The sequence below is a fragment of the Ursus americanus genome, chromosome 28 (assembly GCF_024610735.1).
Source record: "Ursus americanus isolate L20-20 chromosome 28, mUrsAme1.1.p, whole genome shotgun sequence".
Lineage (NCBI taxonomy): Eukaryota > Metazoa > Chordata > Mammalia > Carnivora > Ursidae > Ursus > Ursus americanus.
Window position 1 is genome coordinate 38,482,371 of NC_142154.1, and position 22,492 is coordinate 38,504,862.

The 22,492-nt window shown below is 38.7% G+C and overlaps 1 protein-coding gene across 14 annotated transcripts in view; it reads left to right on the forward strand.

The window, feature by feature from the left end:
- HERC1 (HECT and RLD domain containing E3 ubiquitin protein ligase family member 1) overlaps positions 1-22,492 on the forward strand; it is a 179,807-nt gene that overhangs the window by 102,015 nt on the left and 55,300 nt on the right. For 12 of the 14 annotated variants that reach the window (XM_045810686.2, XM_045810698.2, XM_045810694.2 and 9 more), the window contains 12 exons: positions 759-974; positions 1,652-1,772; positions 2,014-2,251; positions 2,407-2,600; positions 5,509-5,664; positions 6,696-6,802; positions 7,324-7,434; positions 10,304-10,480; positions 16,145-16,384; positions 16,748-16,831; positions 18,813-19,333; positions 20,677-21,452. In XM_045810686.2, coding sequence (XP_045666642.2) covers positions 759-974; positions 1,652-1,772; positions 2,014-2,251; positions 2,407-2,600; positions 5,509-5,664; positions 6,696-6,802; positions 7,324-7,434; positions 10,304-10,480; positions 16,145-16,384; positions 16,748-16,831; positions 18,813-19,333; positions 20,677-21,452 — 2,941 coding nt within the window. The remainder of the gene's footprint in view (positions 1-758; positions 975-1,651; positions 1,773-2,013; positions 2,252-2,406; positions 2,601-5,508; positions 5,665-6,695; positions 6,803-7,323; positions 7,435-10,303; positions 10,481-16,144; positions 16,385-16,747; positions 16,832-18,812; positions 19,334-20,676; positions 21,453-22,492) is intronic. The other 2 variants (XM_045810696.2, XM_045810692.2) reach the window with 2 other exon arrangements.

The window sequence follows — 22,492 nt, forward strand, 5'->3', positions numbered from 1 at the left end:
CATTTCGTAGTTTTGATAAATGTACCATGGTTACCCAAGATGATGACATTAGCAAAAGGTAGGGGGAAGGCATACAGGAACCATCTGTACCATCTTTCAACTCTTCTGTACAATTATTAGATGTACAATTATTTCAAAATAAAAAGTTTATTAAAAAAAAACGATAGGCTGATTGGCCACAGTGGTAGGTATTGTCTTCCTAGGGAAGATAGAGCCTGATGTTCAGGAGAATCACAGAGAAACCTTTCAGAAATACTTTTTCTAATTCTTGAATTAAACATTATTCATTTTATATAACTTTTTTAGAAGTGAAGGAAGCAATAATCATAGTACCTTACAGTTTTGAAACCTTCACGTATTTATTCTCATGAACATCACAATAGCTGTGTGAGTAGGTTAAAGTACTACAGTATTAGCCACTTTTGACACATGAAGAAACTGAAATTCAGGAAGTTAAATGAGTTTCCCAAGATCACACAGTAGGTGGAAGAGTCTGGCCTTGAAATTAGGTCTCTTATACCCAAATCTATTTTCCCCATTGTCCTATGTAGACTCTTTTATACTGAAGTATAATTATAGAGTTTTTAGAAATATTTTGATTTTAAAAAGTCATAATAATAAAATAAATGTTTAATAGAATAGATTTCTAAGAAATGTCAGTTTTCTGTGTGCTAAGTAATATATTATCTGTGTTGGAATTCCTTTGTGTCTCAGTCTAGTGAAGGAGTCTAAAATATATTTATTTTACTTTTCTCAAGCTTCGTTTAGAAGCACTTCACCAGATCCTCGTTCTGTTGTCTGGGATGGAGGAAAAAGGTAGCATCTCTCTGGCAGGAAGCAGGTCAAGCTCAGGCTTCCAGTCATCCACACTGCTCACATCTGTGAGGCTGCAGTTTCTAGCAGGGTGTTTTGGTTTAGGCACTGTGGGACATGCAGGAGCCAAAGGAGAGAGTGGTCGATTGCATCACTATCAGGTGGGTGATGGGTCTGTGGTGTGAGGATGACACCTTGCAGTACATTCAGATTATAAATGTATATATGTATATATAAGTTTTTTTTTTTTTTTTTTTTACAAAATCAGTTTAATAATGCTAAATGTTCTGGTATTTAAGATTGAGGCTTAAAATTACAAAGACTTTTAAATGACTCTTAAAGATATCTCATTGGTGTAGTTTCCTGGGTAATAGTAATACAGTTCGGATCAGGTGGGCCATTTTTACTGTTGTTCTTTTAGATTCTTTGCTGGCTCAGTTTTCTTAACCCTTAGTGAAATCGGATAGAGATAGATCTAATTTGGGATAGGGATTGGTGTTTGCGAGGATGGATTTCAAGAATTTACATTTACACTTGATCATTTTACCTAGTTTCCCTGATGGCTTGAAAAAAAATTTTTTTAAGTGTAGTCTTTATGTCTTCCATATTTAGAGAAGAAAAATTGCTTTGTGGGAAAGGAGAGAGATTATATAGAATCAAGAATTGTCAAGCTTTTAAGTATAAACTTATTATAAAACTTTTATATACTGAAATACACTGAATAATTAAAAATCACCATCAGGCTTTATCATAGAGTGGGATAAAATGCTATTATTTTTATTTGGGTAGAAGGTGTTACTGTTACTAATAGCAAAGTAAATCTTTATATATAATTCAGGATGGGATCAGAGCCGCTAAAAGAAATATTCAGATTGAAATCCAGGTGGCCGTGCATAAGATTTATCAGCAATTATCTGCTACTCTAGAGAGAGCTCTCCAAGCAAACAAGCATCACATTGGTGAGTAACTGCCCCTGCAAATGTAAGATGCAAGTTACATTTTATGCTAGATACTTTAGGTGTTCTATATCTTGTTTTAACATTAGTAGGTCAGTTTGCCGGTAGAGAATAAATATTTGAAAATGTAATAGTGTTCCACGTTACTATTTATATTTTGGAATATGATTTATTTTAGTAAATGCTTTGTTTACTTCAAAGAGAATTCTCAGTTTTCTTTCTCTCTTTTTTCTTTCTTTTCTAGAAGCCCAGCAACGTCTCCTCTTGGTTACAGTTTTTGCCCTGAGTGTTCACTATCAACCAGTGGATGTTTCCTTGGCAATTTCCACTGGTCTGCTAAACGTCTTGTCGCAGTTGTGTGGCACAGACACCATGCTAGGACAGCCTCTACAGTTGTTGCCAAAGACGGGAGTTTCCCAGCTTAGCACAGCTTTAAAAGTGGCTAGTACAAGATTGCTCCAGATTCTAGCCATCACTACAGGGTGAGCATTATAGATGTCTCGGTGGAACTATATGGGACCTAGTCTTTTCACATTTTAGTAATTGCCATTTCCCCCTAATCTCCTTTATGTGTTTAAGTACAAACAATTGCCCAGCTGTGTTATTACCACTGTTCTTTCCCTCTTACTTCACATAGGACATATGCTGATAAACTGAGCCCCAAAGTAGTTCAGTCCTTGTTGGACCTACTCTGTAGTCAGTTGAAGAATTTGTTATCCCAAGCTGGCGTACTACTTATGGCCTCATTTGGAGAAGGGGAAGGAGAAGAGGGTGAAGAAGAAGAAAAAAAAGTTGACTCCAGTGGAGAAACTGAGAAGAAAGACTTCAGAGGTAGAATAAACCCTTTTCTGTGTCATTATTCACAAGCATTTATTGAATCCTCGTTGTATGAATATCATTAGAATGTAGACTTCTTTCTGTTGTGAGGCGTGAAGGAATTTTTTAAAATTCATTTATAAACCCCTTTTCTCTCTAAATATGTATGATTTAGATGAGCTTCTGACTGAATCTCCTCTCCTTAGAGTCTGTTAACCTGATGCAGTGACCATATTGCTTCCTCTCTAGATTCAGCTTCTTGACTGTCCTGCGTCTAGAATCCAGAGGTTCTAGGTCACTGATTCTCCCAGGTTATGTTTTCTTAGCATTTGATCTTGACAGCCATCTTTAATCATAGTCTGGACTTAAGTGTTTTCATATTTGGGAATTAGGTTAGAATTAGAATAGCAGAACTTCTTGCTAGGCTATTATGTTTCCTGGTCACTAAAAAACTTATTATATTTAATTGTCATAGATTTCATTGCTATAATATGGCCATCTGCTCATAGCTTTAAAAAACTATAGTGAATATTGTATTTCGGTAGAATTAAACCCTGAACAGCAGGGAGCAGAAGTGCTTGCTACCTTTGTCTGCTGCATAATTAAGCAATAAAAGTTTAAAATTGGTCATTTGTTTAAAAGGTTTTTGCAAAACTACCATGTCTTATTACCATAATAAACTCTGGGAGCCCTTAAAATCCTCTCTGTTAAAATCGTTAATAATACTAAAATTAGATAAAGTAATATTTAAATAATATTGTGAGGTAGATGAGTGGATAGAGGAAATACCCTGTGATAGAAAAATGATAAAACATTGTCTCTGCCCTCAGGAACCTTCTAAGGTAATGAGAGAGGCAGACATGCCAACAAATAATTACAGTGTAATAATACAAGAAGCTCAGAAGAAAGAGCTAAATTTCTTAAGTCAGAATCTAGGAGGATGTATGAGTCTGATTAAGGACCAACTTTTGGTTTCGGAGGCTGAACCTGTGGCAAATTCCTTCTCCCTGTTCGTATAGAGAGTATGGTACTGAGACAAAGAGCATGGGCAGACTCACAAGACATGGTAAGATAAACATAAGCTTTTGATGCCGCCTCCTGTTTTCCTGAGATCCAGTGAGGAATGCAGGGTGGTTAAGGTAATAGTTTCTCACCATTCTGTGCTGAATACTGTACGTACAAACAGCAAGTAAGACATAATAGAGCTACTTCTCAACCTGTAGGTCCCCAGGAAAACTGGGCCCTTCCATATCCAGTAAAGAAAGAAACCGTTCCGTGAGTGAATCTCGGCAGGCGTAACAGCAGACTGAATCCACATCCATTCCTCTCAGGTCATCCTAGAGAGAATGCTGATGTACTCTCTCTATTCATGGGGATGGCTGGGAGTGAGACTGATTCTAGTCACACACAGTGGTCAGCTTTTAATAACCCCACAAACCCTATAAAATACTTAACTGAAAGTAAGTAAGGTGTACCTTTCATTTCAAATATAGTATTGTTACTGAAACAAACTGAATCACCAAGGTGTATCAACCAGCTTTATTTTTAAGGCCTCCAAACTTCAGTTAACTTAATTAATTTAGTGTCTTGTTACAGAGATAACTTGCTGGGAGTGAGGATAGGGGGGTAGGACGGAGGCCTCATAAAAGAGATTTTCCCAAGGATCTCTACCCAGAGAGAAGGCCACATAGAAGAGGTAGCTTTTGAACTGGATTTTGAAGGAATGTGTACGAACAAGGTTGGAGTGATACGTGGGTACCCAGGGCAGGCTAATAATTTTATATTCTTCAAACTGATATTATTAAAATATTTGCTTATTAGCATTTAAGCAAAGACCTTTAGAGTACCATGTAGAGGAATTGTAGCAGAAGAGTACAATGGTCTCTCATTATCACCAGCGTTCTAGTTCTGTCATAGACCAGCGTACTCATCTCAGCAGAACAGAAGTCCTCCAGTTATGACAGGAAGGTAGATTCCTGGCCATCTAAGTGTGGTCCTTGGGATGGGGGTCTCCCTCTAAAGTGACTTGTCTGTATATTCCTTAATTTGACATGCCAGGATCTTCCTGAGAGGAGTGCTGTGTATACCTGCCTTTAGATTGTTAGGATTTTGTATGGTTTTGTGCCCCTTAGAGATTGACATTCTGGGCAACTGCCTCACTGGCATCCTTCTTCCCCTTGACTCTTGAGTGGGACTTTGCCAGGCTGAGAGGGTATGAAAGGTGTTGGATGGTGATAGAACATGGTGTATTGCAGGAAGAGCAGATAGTTCTCTGGCCTCAAAATGCACAGAGTGGAGGGAAACTATGAGGGAGGACGAGAGAGAGTCTGGTACTGATGCCGGTGGAAAAACTAGGAAGATTGGTTAGGGCGCGTTTGTATGAAAGATCTTTATACATGGAGTTAGTCCTCAGGCACATCGGACGCAGGCCTAGAAATTTCTTTGTAGAATCTGAAAGCACAAAGTGTTTTTTAGAGATGTGATTGTTAACTTGATTGGCTGGGGGAGATCATGGACTTTTTAAAAATGTGATCCAAGTTTGTGAACTCTTTTACTAAGCAAATACACAATTTCCATACAATTTTAAGGGGGTTCACCGACAGTTTCCTTCAGATTCTACCTAGTAAAACTCTAGATTTGAATAGATAACTCTTGTTCTCATAGCTATAAAAAAACGCACAAAACCAAATACACATACTTTAGCAGCCTCACTGTTGTACACAAATGTACAAAATGTTTTAAGCTTGGCGTTATTTTCTGACCTTTCCCCGTTCTGTTCTTCAGGTTTTAAAAATTCAGCAGCTAATTGACAACTTAAATTTTTAATTAAGTTTGGACTTCCTGCAGTCGACACGTTACTTGATATAAGACATTTTCCTGTTGATTTTTGGTTGTAATGTAAACTTGTCTCTTCCCTCTTCAGCTGCTCTTAGGAAACAACATGCAGCCGAACTGCATCTGGGGGATTTTTTAGTTTTTCTTCGCAGAGTTGTATCTTCAAAAGCAATTCAATCAAAAATGGCTTCCCCCAAATGGACAGAAGTGCTTCTAAATATAGCATCTCAGAAGTGTTCTTCAGGTATATGACCTTTGCCTTGTATCACAGGAGTATTTTTACACATCACGCGTATTTCATTCAGATAGTGCCGGACTGGAACAGCATTGGATATTTTGACCTCGATTTCAACACTTTTATTTTCTGAGTACTTACTTGATCAAAAGAAAAATCTGATTTCAGAAGTAAAAATTGATGGTTGTGGTAGTAGGTATGGAATGAGCATCACTGTTCTGCCTCTGCCTTTGCTTACTTTAGAGACGTACAAACTGTTCACTTCCCCTTAATCCTGACAATCTCTGGGAGGCGGTCAGGGCATTAATGGAGAAGAAGCCATGAAAGAGTATGGTAAACCCGAGCTTTAGAGAGTCACAGACCTATTTAAAATTCTTCTGCTGAGCTATGGTCACCTTACTTCACTTCTCTCAGCCTTAGTTTCCTCATCAGTAAAACGGGTATGATGTAGGGTTGGTGAAGATCAACAGAGTTAATGTGTATGAAGTGTATAACATAGTACCTGGCACAGTTGTTATGATAGTGCTATTCCCTTTATGTATACATAGAAAGCCCCCCCCACGCATGGGTGCTCTCTCTCTTTCTCTAAAATAAATAAATAAATCTTAAAAAAAATAAAGGGGTGCTTGGGTGGTGCAGTCAATTAAGCGTCCCACTCTTGGTTTTGGCTCAGGCCATGATCTCAGGGTTGTGAGATTGAGCGTCCCCCCGCCCCCCGTCGGGCTCCACAGTTAGGAGTCTGCTTAAGATTGTCTCTCCCCGTCTCTTTGCCCCTCCCCACAAACACGTGCCCCCCTCTCTCTCCCTCTCTCTCTAATAAATAAATCTTATATATACATAAAAACTGAGATATAAACATGAATATTCATGTACATTAATGGGTGTAGGATGAGTCCAGAATTCTTGTGATAATAGGTTGAAGTGTAGTCCATTTCAGCCATAAATGCTTATGAGCCTGAGATATTTTTATTCAGGAAGTTCATTTACACTTTGAATGTAAGTCACACTGATAATAAAAAAATGTCTTTTCCCCCTCCCAGGTATTCCTCTAGTTGGTAACCTAAGAACGAGGCTCCTTGCACTTCACGTCCTTGAGGCTGTTCTGCCAGCTTGTGAATCCGGTGTAGAAGATGATCAGATGGCTCAGGTTTCTGTTCTTTAAGCTATTGAAGATATTTTTCATATCTGTAACATAATTCACCCAAAATCTAAATTATAGTCTCTCTAGTTGTAAATGTGTCATTTATACAGTAGTAAAACTTCTGCTTCTGAGATTGCCTTATTATTTCATTTCCAAGCAAGGAGAAAGAAATTAAGCTTATGGGTGTGAGGAGTAGGGGAATAGTGAATACTTGGAGGGTCAGAAGGAAAGGAAAATCTGTGGAATTTTTTGCTAGGTTCGGACCTCTAGAGAGACAAGTGTGTGAGGTTGCATGGCCTCATGAGAGGTCCATATAGGGAGGAAGCATGAAGGCAATGGAACCTACTAGAAGGTGGGTTAACTGATCCTTCTAAGAAAGGATATCTAACTTAAAACCACCCAAAGTAGCTTGGACATTGGTATAATAAAATTTCACATTTGACTTAATATTACAGTCACAGTTACATGTATGATTACTTAAAATTACCTTTTACAAATTTCATCATTCTTTTCCCTTCAATAAATAGGTTGTTGAACGCCTCTTTTCCCTTCTGTCGGACTGTATGTGGGAGACACCCATTGCTCAGGCAAAACATGCTATTCAGATAAAGGAAAAAGAACAAGAAATAAAGTCACAGGTAAGTGATTCTTCCAAAAAGGTGACTATCCTGTCTCCTGTCTCTGGACTCCTTCTCCTCTGAGGGACTTTGTTCTGTCAGTTATTCCATATTCTCTCTGCACTCTCTCCATCTCCACTGGTTCCTTCTTCTCAACTTATAAACATATCTCATTCCCATCCTCCCCAAAATCACTTTTTTACCGAAGAAGCCTCCCATGTCTTCTCACTTGTCGTTCATTGCTAAGCTTCTCAGAAGAGTGATTTTATACATATTTATAAGCCACTCCTTAGTTCTCATTATCTCTTCAACTCAATTTTTGACCTTCCATCAAAGCATCGAAATTAAATGACAAAAGTAAGTGCTAATTGCTAAATATAGGATGCACTTTTTTGTCCACATCTTGCTCAACCTCGGGAAACTCTAGCCTTCTGTTGTTTTCGAAATACTGCCTTCTCCTACATCTCCATTCCTCTGCCAAACCTTGGTTCCCTCTAGAGGCATTTCTTTGGTGCCACGTTCTCCTTTCCTCCATCCCAAACTCTGTTGTCCCTCAGAGGTATAGTCGTAACCTTTTCCAGCAGTCTAGAATATACCTGGAACCATTTTCACCTATATGCAGTGACTTCCAAAATTAAATGCCAGCCCAGGTGTCTCCCCATCAAACTTTTATACTTTTCTCCCTGTCCCATTTTTTAATTGGTGGCACCACCATTCACATAGCTTTCCAAACCTGTATTTTCTTGGGAATTCTGACTTTCCTAATGACACCCCATCCATGTAGTCACTAGGCCTCATTGATTTTACTTCCTGAATAGTTCTTAAATCCATTTATGTGCTACCTTAATCTTTCTCTTGGTTTTCATGAGTCCACACTTTTTCTGGTTTTCCTTCTATCACAGTACAGTGGCTTCTTCTCATTCTCTTTTATTGGTTCTTCCTCTTCTGTTTAAGTGTTGGGGTATCCCAAGGCTTGGTCCTAAGACCCCTTCTTTTTTCAACCATCATCCCCATTCCCTTTCCTGCACCCAGACCCATATGCCATTGCTTCCCAAAGTTTTAATTCCATTTCTAACATTTTCCCTGAATTCTGGACTTACATTTTCACCTTCTACTTGCCTTACCACATGTCTAGTAGGCATCTCCAATTTAATAGCATTTTTAGTTCTATCAGATACTGTTCCTTCCCCAGCTTTCCTATCTTTCTAGTTAGTGACTTGACTAAAAAGTCTAGGAGTCATCTTTGATTCTTCTCTTTCTGTCACCACTCCCCTTCCCCATTTTCTCCATCCATAACATCTCCAAGTCCTGTTGTTTCCTCTTTAAAATAGGCCTTGAATTTGCCCACCTCCTCAGTTCCTCTACCATCGCCCTGTCCCAAGCCTACAGTATCATCTCTGGTGTGGACTGTGCGGTAGCCCCCTAAATGGTCTGTTTTCGTTGTTAATTCCCTGCAGTCCATTCTCTGCGTGGGATTCCGAGTGATCTTTTAAATTGTACATCATACCGTGTCGGTCCCATGCTTAAAACCCTCCAATGGTTTCTCATCATTTTTGGGATAAAATCTAGAGCTACTTGTTCTCTCCCCTTTGCTCACTATGCTTAGAACAGCTTGCCTTCTTCCTGTTTCTTGAACACACTGTGTTTGTTCCTTCTTTCATGCTTTGCACTGGCTATTTCTACCTAGAAGACTTCCTCAGATAGGATTTTCAGACATCAACTTCTTACTGTTCAGGTCTCAACTTAATTATCACTTCTTCAGAGCGCCCTTTCCTGATCCTCAACCTAGTTAGTTGTCATATACTCTGTTACATCATTTGCTTTAATTTCGACATAGCACATACCTGATATTTTTTTATGTATCTTCTGTTTCTGCCTTCTAAAATATGAGTTCTAAATAGTTCTAAATATATATGTATATATTAGAAATTATTAGAAATATATTCTAATATATATTAGAAATATATATATTTAGAACTATTTATATGTATATAAAAGTTTGTATATTTTATATATTTTACTAATATGTATATAAGTTTTATTATTTATATGTATAGTTCTATGAGAGCAGAGACCTTATCTATCTAATATACTGCTGAATATGTAGGACCTGGTATAATGCCTGGCACATAGTAGATGCTTAATAAATACTCATTGAATGAGTTAATAAATTAAAGTCCTCACTGTTTTTTACCTGAACTCTGGCAGTAATCTTCTAGTTGATCTCTCTGCCTTCATCCTGTATATCATGGTAAAACAATGTTTATAAAACACTGATCTGATTAGAGATCCTCTATATAAATTTGTATAAGCATTCCCTATTGTCTGTAAAGTTCAAACTTTAAATGGCATTCAGGGCCTTCCATGATTTTGTTTCTTCTCTTTCTAGCCTCCGTTTCTGCCAGTCTCATCCTCCAGACATTCCACACTGCTTGCCATTTCTATAAATCACTGAACTCTGTTGTACCTCCATCCTTTGGCACAATGCTCTACATAACTGCCCTAAATGCCTTTCTCTTCTTTGACCAATGGCTGAATGCCTTCTTATTATTTAGGTCTCAGCTCAGAAGTCATCCTCTTTTGAATACTTTTCTTATCCTTCCCAAGCATGTTTAGACCCTTACACCTTTATTTTTCTGCTATACTGGTCACGTAATTTCTGTTATTCTCTCACAATACTGGTGTTATTTATTTCTCTGGCCCTTAATTGGACTTTAAGCTTTATACAAAGACCATGCTATATTATCATTGTGTTCCCGTTGCTTGCACGTACCTGGTACATAGTAGATATTTAATAAATATTTGTGGACTCCAACTAACAAGTCTTAGAATATATATTAACTGATATTGGGATTATCCTAAAGTACTGACCCAGCTTCCTTTTTGGTAGAAGCAGGGAGATTTAGAGGAAGAAGATGAGAATCTTCCTATACAAGAAATATCATTTGACCCAGAGAAAGCTCAATGTTGCCTGGTAGAGAATGGACAGATTTTAACTCATGGCAGTGGAGGAAAAGGATATGGATTGGCATCAACTGGAGTAACTTCTGGATGCTATCAGTGGAAGGTATGTAGAATTCTAAGTAGTTTTTAGCATTTTGTCTTTACGTGCTTTTCTCCCCAGGTTCTTATAAAAAAATGTTATCAAAGACTTTTTAAAAAACCATATGTAGGGGCACTTGGTTGTCTCAGTCGGTAGAGCATGTGACTCTTGATCTCAGGGTTGTCAGTTCAAGCCCCATGTTGGGTGGGAGCCTACTTAAAAAAAATCATATGTAAATGTTTTATCATTATGTAAGATGTTAACATAAACTGAATGAAGTTATACAAGAACTCTGTTATTTTTGTAACTCTTCTATAAATTCTTCTCAAATTACCTCTAAAATTTTTTAAATGAACAGTTAAAAAATTATAATCCCTCTTATGAGGAGTCACAGAGATCATACCCAGCCATGAAAATATAGTAATCTGTGTGATCTTTCTGCCTAGGAAAGCCCATGAGAGACTCAGTGCCCAAGATTTTTTTGGGTGCTGGTCACATACCCTCTGCCTGATAAGACACTAAAATTTTAGATTCCTAGAGCAAAAGCTGGTGTTTATGCTAAAGGATATTGTCGTACAAAACAGTCTAGGCACAATGAGCCACCCTTATCAGTTAGGGTAATTTTTTATCGGTGAAGGAAACTGTTTACCAGTCTAGTTCCAAAGTTCAGCCAGGGGCCAACATTGCAAGCAGGCCTTTCTAAGCATGGCAGTCTCTGCTATATTAGTTCCTTTTTGGCATAGTCTTCCCCCTTGGCTCTTGGCCACCGTCTCTGTACAGTAAAATTATTATCAGTAGAACTCTTGGCAGCAGGGTGAGACCAACTTGTACTATTGACTTCACTTATGCTTCCTAGGGGGTCTTAGACTTAGCTAGTTAAAACAAATCCCTTTAGCCGTAAAGGTCTGTTATAAAAATCCATGTGGATTTGTCCTTAAGTTTTTGTATTAACTGGCTTAGGCATCAGCTCAGCACAGCACAGCACAGCTCTGGCCAGTCCAGGGCTCATGTAGTGTCATGATAGGGTACACACACAAGAACTACAATTCTAGATGGCATATGTGCTGTCCCGGGAAACAGTTTATGATTGTTGGAATACCCCTAATCAGGTTGTACAGTATTAAGTAGAACCAGTTAACAGGGCCCCAGTGTGACCTTCCACCAGGCGTACCTCCCACTCTCTGCTCCCAGCGCAGTTTGAATAATTTAGAGTCAGTGGGGACTCAAGGACTGCCTAAAGGCAGTCAGTTAAATGGTTTTACTTGTCTATGATATCAGTTTATTTGCCTCAAGAGCATCATGACATCTAGAGGCGTGCTGTGGAATGTGCAGGGGCTAGGGCCACTTCCTGTTTTTATAGTCTATCAGTTTTGATGGGAGGCTCAGCAATCAGGTTGCATTTGAAGTACTCACAGTAGCCTTCAAGACTACATGGATTTTTTTTTTCCCCCTAAGAGAAACAGTTCTGAAAAACAAAGATCATTAATACCCTCCCCACTCCTCCACACTTCCCAAGTGTCTGGGTTTTTTGGCTTTTTTCCTCCCTTAGCCTAAAATCATAGGTCCCATTTAGTAATTATAACTTCAGATTTTTTCAGTCATTTTTTAATCTTCACTTAGACCTTTTGTCCAGAAAGGTTGGGTGGAAGGACAAAAGAATTTTCACACAAAAACATTTTCATACAACTTAACCAGAGTAGTTAGTCAGGAAATTGGTCAGGATAAAATCCCAGTTTGTTTTTTTTTTCAAAAGGTTTAAAATCTCTTAACTCTTTTATCCTAATCATTTATCCAGTGAGCAGCCTAGAAAAGATCAATCTCTTTCTGGAAGAACAACTTTTTTTTTTTTTTTTTTTAGTTAATGATTTTTTATTATATTATGTTAGTCACCATACAGTACATCCCCGGTTTCCAATGTAAAGCTCGATGATTCATTAGTTGCGTATAACACTGGAAGAACTTCTTTTAATAAAAGTCCTTATTACTAAGATGAGTATATCAGAAGAAAGATGAGACATGTAGAGTCCAGCTATCAGTCTGCTGTTGCAAACTGCAAGTAATCTAAAAAGCTAATAAGCCAACAGCAGTGGGATGTCCCCAAAAGAGGTCGAAGGCCCATTCGATTAAGAGTGGATGGCAAGGTCATACTCCCTGTGGTATGCCTTCCTCTAAATACAGCTTTCAGCAGGAATCGCAGGCTAGAGGATTGTAATCAGTTTCTGTGACAGAAATGTGGAGCCAGTTAGCTCAAAATTTGGTGGTTCCATCGAAGACAAGCCCTTTCCTAGGGGCATCTGCAAGTGACCCAGACAGTCCAGCCAGAATCTATGATGTTTTCAGAGTTTGTGGCCCCACAGAGGAGTCCTAAATCTGCAACAGTCCCAGAATTTGAGTTTTGTTCTTGGGCCAGTTCCTGCTTTTAAATTGAGCGCAGCTCATGTGGGGTTGAAATGGCCCACGGAGGACAGTATTGCATTTTAGCTTAGAGTCGGGTTCAGACAATTAGAATCTGTAAATTCAGGATTCTAAAAAGCTAGCAACTTTTTTGGCAGCAATGAAGCCTAGAGGCTGTCAGACCAAACTGTGTTTCTCCAGGTGACAAGCAAGGTTTTTCTAGGCTCCTTTTGCCTTGTCAGTCTTCGAGTCCAAATTTAGCCAGTCAAAAATATGCACTTTAGGCTAGAAAATCATTAGCCTCTAAAAGTCAGACATCGGATTTTACTGATGATCTCAATGGCAAGTAAAGACTGCTTTTTAAAACTCTGAAGGTATGTCTGTGTATCTCTGTCTGGAGATTATCACTCTTTATATGTTGCCTCCGTTTTTTTTCAGAGGCTCCAATAAGCAAAAATCATAGCAAAAAATCATCAGTTATGGAAACTTATTTTGTTTCTGATACTCAAAAGAGTTTAAATTTACCCACTGGTGGCAAAAAACAAGGAAGTTGAGTCTCCCTAATATTTTTTCCTTTGCAGCTTTCCCTGATCAGGACGATCCCTTAGCATTTGTGAAGTTGTAAGCCTTTAGCATTTTACATCAATTTTTATCATACATCTAGATGCAATAGCCACAAAACAAAGCTGGTTTTTTTTTTAATTTAAAAATTTAAAACTTTTCCCCTTCAGGTTTCAAGTTTACTCAAAGTCCTAGCAGTAAATTTAGGGTAATTGTTTGGGTCAGGGGCACTGCTACAGCAGTGGAAGCATCTAGGCTAAAGAAAATAACTGGAGAGGTGTTTCTATTTTATTTTCTTTCCCTTTTTTCTTTTTTTTTCTTTATTTAAGGATTTGTTCCAGCTCTGGAAACTGATTTAACTTCTGTTCCTCTTACTTGGAGCAAAGCACAGCACACAGTTCTAATATTTTTGGTCTACGCAGAACTCACCTTCAGGGAGATTTGAACTCTTCGCCTCCCCTACCCCCCCAGAGGAAAGACAACTGCAAATTAATTTTTATTCTTTGCCCATCCAAAGCCCATTGGTAGGGATGTTTGGGGCCCTTTGTTTTCCCACCCACAAGAGAGAACATCACAAATTTTACGCTGACTGCAAGGCCAAAAGCAGTCATGGGAGCCAGTGAGCTAACTCTTCTATGGTCGGCTCTATTATTTTTGAGTTCCATAGGTAACTTTTATCTCTCCCAACAGATAGCAGTTCACCTGCTGTTTCATAGCACGTGTAACTCCTTAGCCACCAGATGCCATAGTTTTTTTTCCCACTTCTATCTCACTCTTTTTTCTCCAAATAACACTGTACCTATATTTTAATGAGTCAGTTCTAATGAATCTTCTTGTTGCCACTACTGTGTTGAAGGTTCCCAAGGTCACCCCTATATTCAAAGATTTGGTAGAACTCAATAGGACTCAGCATATAGTTGTACTTATGACTAAGATTTATTGTAACCGTCCTTGAGTCCTTGAGTAAGGACTCAAAGCTGGATAAAAGGGGAAAAGACCAAGGTGGAATCTGGAGGAATCCATGTGCATGCTACTCTATGTTCTCTCCCTCCCACGCGGGGTCACATGGAATATGCTCTTGTCCCAGCAACCAAGTACAGCAGCATGTATGTTAGTGTGTTAGGGAAGCCCACTAGAGACTTAGTACCCAAGATTTTTACCAGGGTCTCGTCATGAAGGTATTCTCTGCCTCGAATATACCAAAATTCCAGACTCCCAGGAGGAAAGCAGGTTTCAGCATAAACCGTATTGTTCAAACACTGTATGCCTGGTGAGCTACCCTTATCGCTTAGGGAAGGTTTTGTATCACTGTAGGAAACTGTTTACCAGTTGAATTCCCAGAAACTAGCCAAGGGCCAATGTTACAAGCAGGCTTTTTAAATATAGCAGTCTTGGGGCGCCTGAGTGGCTCAGTTGGTTAAGCATCTGACGGTTGATTTCAGCTCAGGTCATGATCTCAGGGTTGTGAGATCAAGCCCTATGCTGGGTTCTGTGCTGGGCATGGAGTCTGCTTAAGATTCTTCCTCTAACTTTCTCTTCCTTCCCCTTTGCTCCTCCCCACCCCTCTCTCCCTGTCCAAAAAAAAAAAAAAAAAAGGCAGCTTCAGGCCTGCTATATTAACTCTTCTCTGCATAGAAATATACAGGGACGCCTGGGTAGTGCAGTCGTTAGGCGGCTGCCTTTGGCTCAGGGCGTGATCCCGGTGTCCCGGGATCGAGTCCCACATCGGGCTCCTCCGCTGGGAGCCTGCTTCTTCCTCTCCCACTCCCCCTGCTTGTGTTCCCTCTCTCGCTGGCTGTCTATCTCTGTCAAATAAATAAATAAATAATCTTAAAAAAAAAAAAAAAGAAATATACATAAAAGAGAAGGGAAGAATGAAGGGGGGGGTAAACAGAAGGGGGAATGAACCGTGAGAGACTGTAGACTCTGGGAAACAAACTGAGGGCTTCAGAGGGGAGGGGGGTGGGGGATTGGGATAGGCCGGTGATGGGTATTAAGGAGGGCACATATTGCATGGTGCACTGGGTGTTATATGCAAATAATGAATTGTGGAACATTGCATCAAAAACTGGGGGTGTACTGTATGGTGACTAATATAACAAAATAAAAATTATTAAAAAAAAAAAGAGTAGTTAGAAAATTTGTAAAGAACTGAAGCTTTCCATTAATGATTTTCTGGACTGGACATACTTCTTCAGCTTCATAATTGAAATATAAGCTAAAATTGTTTAAAGCATTCAAGGTTACTCTAAATAAGTACTCATCAGTACTCAAATGTTACTCTCAATGTTTTACAGGTAGAGATTACATTTGTTTTAAAATTGTTATAAAATGGGGGGCGCCTGGGTAGCGCAGTTGTTCAGCGTCTGCCTTTGGCTCAGGGCATGATCCTAGCGTTCTGGGATCGAGCCCCACATCAGGCTCCTCCGCTGGGAGCCTGCTTCTTCCTCTCCCACTCCCCCTGTTTGTGTTCTCTCTCTCACTGGCTGTCTTTCTCTCTGTCAAATAAATAAAATCTTAAAAAAAATAAAAGTAAAAAATAAAATAAAATTGTTATAAAATGATGAAATTGTTTCGTTTGTATGTTATTTTCACTTAGGCTGGAAATAAGCTTACCATATTCCCATAAATGCACCAATGTTGTTTATGAGCATATTCCCCAGTATTGATTTATGCAATTAATAGTATCTAAGGTTTTTTGGATATTAGTGAACATTACCACTTTCATTTTAGTTTTACATTGTGAAGGAAAACAGAGGTAATGAAGGCACATGTGTCGGAGTTTCTCGCTGGCCAGTACATGACTTTAACCACCGTACTACCTCGGATATGTGGCTCTACCGGGCCTACAGTGGCAACCTCTATCACAATGGAGAACAGACTCTGACGTTGTCCAGCTTTACTCAAGGAGATTTCATTACCTGTGTGCTAGACATGGAAGCCAGGACCATTTCCTTTGGGAAAAACGGAGAGGTACTGAAACTCATTCACAAGCATTGCATGTTTTCTTGTTTTTATTTATACTCAACTCAGTTATTTAGTTTATAGATTATCCGCTCTTCTCTGCTTTTACTCTAATACCTTTTGGTTCTTTTAGTATTTACCAGGACCAAACAAACAACAGAAAGATTATAAAATCCCAGTCAGACTTACGAAGCAGATGAATAAATTGGGATCATTTGTTATATGTGGGATTTTCATGGTTAGCAATGTTATTTGAGATTTGTTCTTGGAAATTGTGTTCTGGCTCGTAAAAGCTTTGAATCTTAATGTGATTGGATATTATACATTAAAAAAAAATTCTTATTTCTTTTTATCGCCCCTGCCACACTATAGGAGCCCAAATTAGCTTTTGAAGATGTGGATGCAGCAGAGTTGTACCCGTGTGTAATGTTCTATAGTAGCAACCCAGGGGAAAAGGTAACGAAACGTCAGACCTTTATACTTAAGTGTAAAGAATATCTGTCTTTTTTTAAATTAATATTTGTTAGGATCTGATAGAGTTTATAAGTAGAATAAGCTATTTCTACCATTAAAGTACTGGCTTAGGTACTTTACTCTCCTAGAAAGTTAGATTACTTTCAGAAAGTGCCTTTACTCTTCATTAAGACACTATTTGATACTTTGGCAATTTGAATGTAATAATTCCTTTCAGTTATAGGAATTATAGGAAACAGTTTAGGAATAATCTGGTTCATTGGTAGTTGTGCGTATAGGAGATCGAGAAATAATCTTAAATGTAATTAGATACTATTAGCTGAATAATGGAAGTTCTAGTTGTGATGGGGAACCTGAGGTACATTCAGCTGAGGGGGTCCTTATACCTTATAGATGGTGTAAATTTGAACCCTAAACCTTCAGGAAGACAGTATTAAAGAGATACCTTCTCACTAAAAACTTTTTTTCCTCCTCATCTAACACCCAGGCAGAGACAAATTTCTTTGTGGTCTCCCTGTGCTGATGGGTGGATTTGTTTTCTATCACATCCTTTCATTTGAGGATGTAGTGTCAACGAGCTCTGGTCTCCAGAATTTCTACTTATTTTGTAGTACAAAGTTTTCACGCTGTCATATTTCTACGGTGGAAGTGCTAGACTTGATCATTCCTAACCATAAAAGTTACCTTTTATTATATGTTTTTAAATATGTTTTAAAAATCGGCAAGGTGGTATAATTTTAAGCTAGCAATTCATAAGAGAGGGGAAACTGCCTCTTGAGCAAGTAGTCAACAAAACTGGAGATGAAGTAAGAGACAAGCCAGTCAGTACCTGCAGTACTGGGGAAATACCACCCTTTCCCCGGTGATATTCTCTCAGCCCAAACTAGGCTCTGCTGTGTTCTATGCAAAATGATGGCCTCTTGCTCCCCAACATCTGTGAACCTTGAAGAAATTAATTCAACCTTGGTCTGCGTATCAACCAATTTATTCTGCCCAGAAGCCTTTTCTGATAAGTTTCACAGTCTGTGATAAAAACGATATTAATGGTAATTAACATATTTTGAACAATCTACTTTGTATCTGGCACTGTACTAATAAGTACTTTATATGCATAGTCTCATTTAACCTTTAAAATAAACATAAGAGGCAGATATTAATTATTAATGCAGTTTTTTTCAGATGAAAAAGCTGAGGTTTAGTGAGATTAAATAATTTTCCCAAGATTATGCAGAGTTAAGATTTGAACCCATGTCTTGCTCTTCTTTTTTTTTTTTTTTTAACATTTTATTTTATTTATTTTGACAGAGATAGAGACAGCCAGCGAGAGAGGGAACACAAGCAGGGGGAGTGGGAGAGGAAGAAGCGGGCTTCCAGCAGAGGAGCCTGATGTGGGGCTCGATCCCAGAACGCTGGGATCACGCCCTGAGCCAAAGGCAGACGCTTAACCGCTGTGCCACCCAGGCGCCCCTGAACCCATGTCTTGCTCTTCTTTTAACCTTAGGGTCTTATTTGAAATGTGTGTAGATTGAAAATACCCCAGTTATCTAGACTTGTAATTTTATCTTTGTGCCTATTGAACAGTTGTAAGATGGCCTCAGGACTTGTCTTAAGGATGAGAGTGAACAGATTCTCAAGACTTTTTTTTTTTTTGGAGTAAATGGAATCAGTCACATACAGCTTGTCTAAACCCATCTTTTGGGTGGCCACAACAGCTCTGATATTCACAGGCTATAGGAGGAAGTTTAAATGACAGGGCAGCTTGTTTTTCAGAGGACCATATTGCTACTAACTTAATAAATTTGTAATATTTGCTCACTCCTTATCAGCAGCCAGTGGTATAATATACATATATTAGGAGACCAGACACTAGTTCAACATGGGATTACATGTGCTAGAATTTATAGTGACCAGTAGTTTAGGACAACTATTAATATCACACATTTGCTGGCTTTTTTCCTTCTAGGTGAAAATTTGTGATATGCAAATGCGTGGCACACCACGAGACTTACTTCCAGGAGACCCTATTTGTAGTCCAGTAGCAGCAGTGCTGGCGGAGGCCACTATTCAGCTTATCCGTATCCTTCACCGAACAGACCGTTGGACTTACTGCATTAACAAAAAAATGATGGAAAGGCTGCATAAAATTAAGATTTGTATTAAAGAGTCAGGTCAGAAGCTAAAGAAAAGCCGCTCGGTTCAAAGCCGAGAGGAAAATGAAATGAGAGAGGAGAAGGAGAGCAAAGAGGAAGAGAAAGGTAAACATAATAGACATGGCCTTGCTGACCTCTCAGAGCCGCAGCTGAGGACCCTTTGCATAGAGGTGTGGCCTGTGCTGGCAGTGATAGGAGGAGTTGATGCTGGTCTTAGAGTTGGAGGTCGGTGTGTTCACAAGCAAACTGGGCGCCATGCCACGCTGCTGGGAGTGGTCAAAGAGGGCAGCACGTCTGCCAAGGTCCAATGGGATGAAGCAGAAATTACCATCAGGTATGATCTGTTGAGTTACACTTTTAGCAAACGAGTATTTAATGGTGAAATGGGCCATTGCCTATGGACAGTGAGTAACTATTTTAGTTGAGCTGCCAGTTTAAAAAAAATTTTTTTTTCATACAGCTGGGTATGAGTACTATGATTTCATAAAGGAATATATCTCAAACCCATGTTCCCTGGAAAACTAGTGGTTTATAAAATATATGGGTTTTGTTTTGTTTTGTGAAGAAATGGTAAGCTCACTTATTTAGGTTTAACTGGGATCTGTCTTTCTGTTTTTCATTTGGCTGCTTGCTTTTTGATCATTTCCATTACACACTGGGATAGAAAAAAGCCAGCCAGCAGATTTGTCAATTACATTTTGTGTAGGTGGGCTTTGAATGTAGGCAGGAACATTTGAGTGACTAAAATTTAAGTTTTGGATTAACTGTGATATAGGTACTCTTGCTTTTTTTTTTTTAAAGCACATATTTTTATCCCCTCAGTATGCAGTATTTTGGGTAGATATGGAAATTGCATTTATATGACACAAACTATATACTTAAAAGCATTTAGATGTGTTTGCAATCACATAGGATTTGTGTGAAATGGAAACTTCATGTTTCAAAGGAAATGCATCAAGTATCTTCATTGATAAGGGGACTCACTTATCTAATGATTCTTCATAGTTGCCTCATTTGAAAATGTGATTTATTAATCATAATATGTAACTATTATACTTCCTAAAGTGATTCCTCTCTAGTGTTAATATGACATGGGACAGTATCTAAGACAGTAGTTCTTAAGTATTCTTTGAAGGCAGTACTGTTTTAGAATCTAACAGTAGCTACAAATTAGAAGCATTAATTGAAGACTACAAGGTAATCTTTTAAATGACAACAAAGTCTTGGAACCTCTAGAATAGGTTATAGTCATTACCCACATAATAAGTGAACTTTGTTATACAACTTTTCAAATAGCTTACGTCAGGGATAGCAAACTACATCTGGCCCACCTCTTGTTTTTGTAAATAATGTCACACAGCCACACCCATTCATTTAGGTATTCAGTGGCTGTTTTCACACTATGATGGCAGGGTTGAAAGGTTGTCGTGGAGACTTAGTGAATATTCTGACTTGAAAATACATGCACATCTCATTGCTTTTGCACTTGTCATCACATCTCCCTATTTTCTCATAAAAGACTCATTTTTCTCTCTGTAATGTTTTCTCTAGTTTGTGTAAATTATTCTTTGTACTGTGTACATGATGCATCTTAATTTTTTTTACATTATTTTCTGTACCTTCCTCCTGTCTATCCCTCACTTGCTTCTTCCTGTGTCATTCTGATCTTTATTAAAGCTTCCCAACTTTTTGGTCGCCTAGTGATACTCCATTGTATAATCTGGAACCCTGTGAACCACTGCCTTTTGATGTGGCGCGATTCCGAGGCCTGACGGCTTCTGTGTTGCTGGACCTCACGTATCTGACTGGTATTCACGAAGACATGGGCAAACAGAGCACCAAGCGACATGAAAAGAAACACCGACATGAATCTGAGGAGAAAGGGGACGTGGAGCAGAAAACCGAGAGTGAATCTGCCGTAGATATGCGAGCAGGCTTAATGTCTGATGATGTCAAAAGTCAGGGAACCACAGCCTCCAAATCAGACAGCGAAATAGCTTCCTTTTCTTTAGATTCAGCACTGCCCAGTGTGGAATCCCAACATCAGGTCGCAGAAGGAAAAAGAAAAAATCACGAACACATATCCAGAAACCATGACATAGCCCAGTCGGAAATCCGAGCAGTCCAGCTGTCCTATCTCTACCTTGGTGCTATGAAATCACTTAGTGCTCTTCTTGGCTGTAGTAAATATGCTGAGCTGTTGCTGATACCAAAAGTGCTGGCTGAAAATGGCCATAACTCAGACTGTGCAAGCTCTCCAGTTGTTCATGAAGATGTGGAGATGCGTGCGGCCTTGCAGTTCTTGATGCGACACATGGTGAAGCGAGCAGTCATGCGGTCACCCATAAAGAGAGCGTTGGGATTAGCTGATCTGGAGCGGGCTCAAGCCATGATCTATAAATTAGTGGTCCATGGGCTCTTGGAAGACCAGTTTGGGGGCAAAATTAAGCAAGGTATGTTATCTGCTTTTTTTTTCCTTTTGTGTTGTTGAAATTATTTACAGTGTCAGATATGATATATTCCATAAGTGATTTATAAAAAATTTTTTTGGCCAAAGCAGTTTTCACATTGTTTTTCCTTTGTAAGGCAAACAGTTCTTTTTTGTTTCTTTTATATTAATAATTATCTGTCTACTTATAATTTTCTATCTTAAACCTACACAAGCATAGAACTTACTAATTATATTGCATTTTGTAAAACTTAACTCATGCCACAAAAAGTACTCAAATATTTATTGATCTGGTTCAAAATATTATTCTGATAACTTCTCAGAGACATTTTAAAGTACTACTTTTATAGATTCTGTATTGTTGGGGAAAAAACCTTATTTTATCTTCAGCTTTCGGGATAATATGAATTCTGAGATAAAAATGAGATATATTCAGTAAATGTTTATTGCGTGTCTGTTATGTGCCAGGTACTCATCTTGGTTCTGGGGAGCCAGCACTGAACAAAACAAAGTCCCTTGCCCTCATGGAACTTCAGTTCTTTTTTTCTTTCTTCCCTTGCTCTTCCTCCTTCCTTCCCTTTTCCCTTACTCCCTTTCTTCCTTTCATAGCTTAGACAGTAAATAGGCAGAGAGAAGTGCATATTGTATACGAATTGGAGTATTAAGATCATGATCATGAAGGCATGTGGCAATTTGGCAACCCTAATAGAATGAGCTATCTTTGTGGCAAGTGCTTTTTTTTTTTTTTTTTTTTTTTTTTTTTAGATTTTATTTTAGAGAGAGAACAAGTGGCAGGGGGCGGGGGCAAAAGGCAGAGGGAGAGGGGAAGCAGACTCCCTGCTGAGCATGGAGCGAGAGGCAGGGCTTGCTCTCATGACCCCAAGATCATGACCCTGAACCAAAATCAAGAGTTGGATGCTTAACTGACTGAGCCACCCAGGCGCCCCACTGCTCTCTTGATATTATGTTTATTTGTAAGCTCCCTTATCAGATAAGAAAAAAATTTATAAATACTTTGTAAGCTCTTAGACATTTTAATTAATT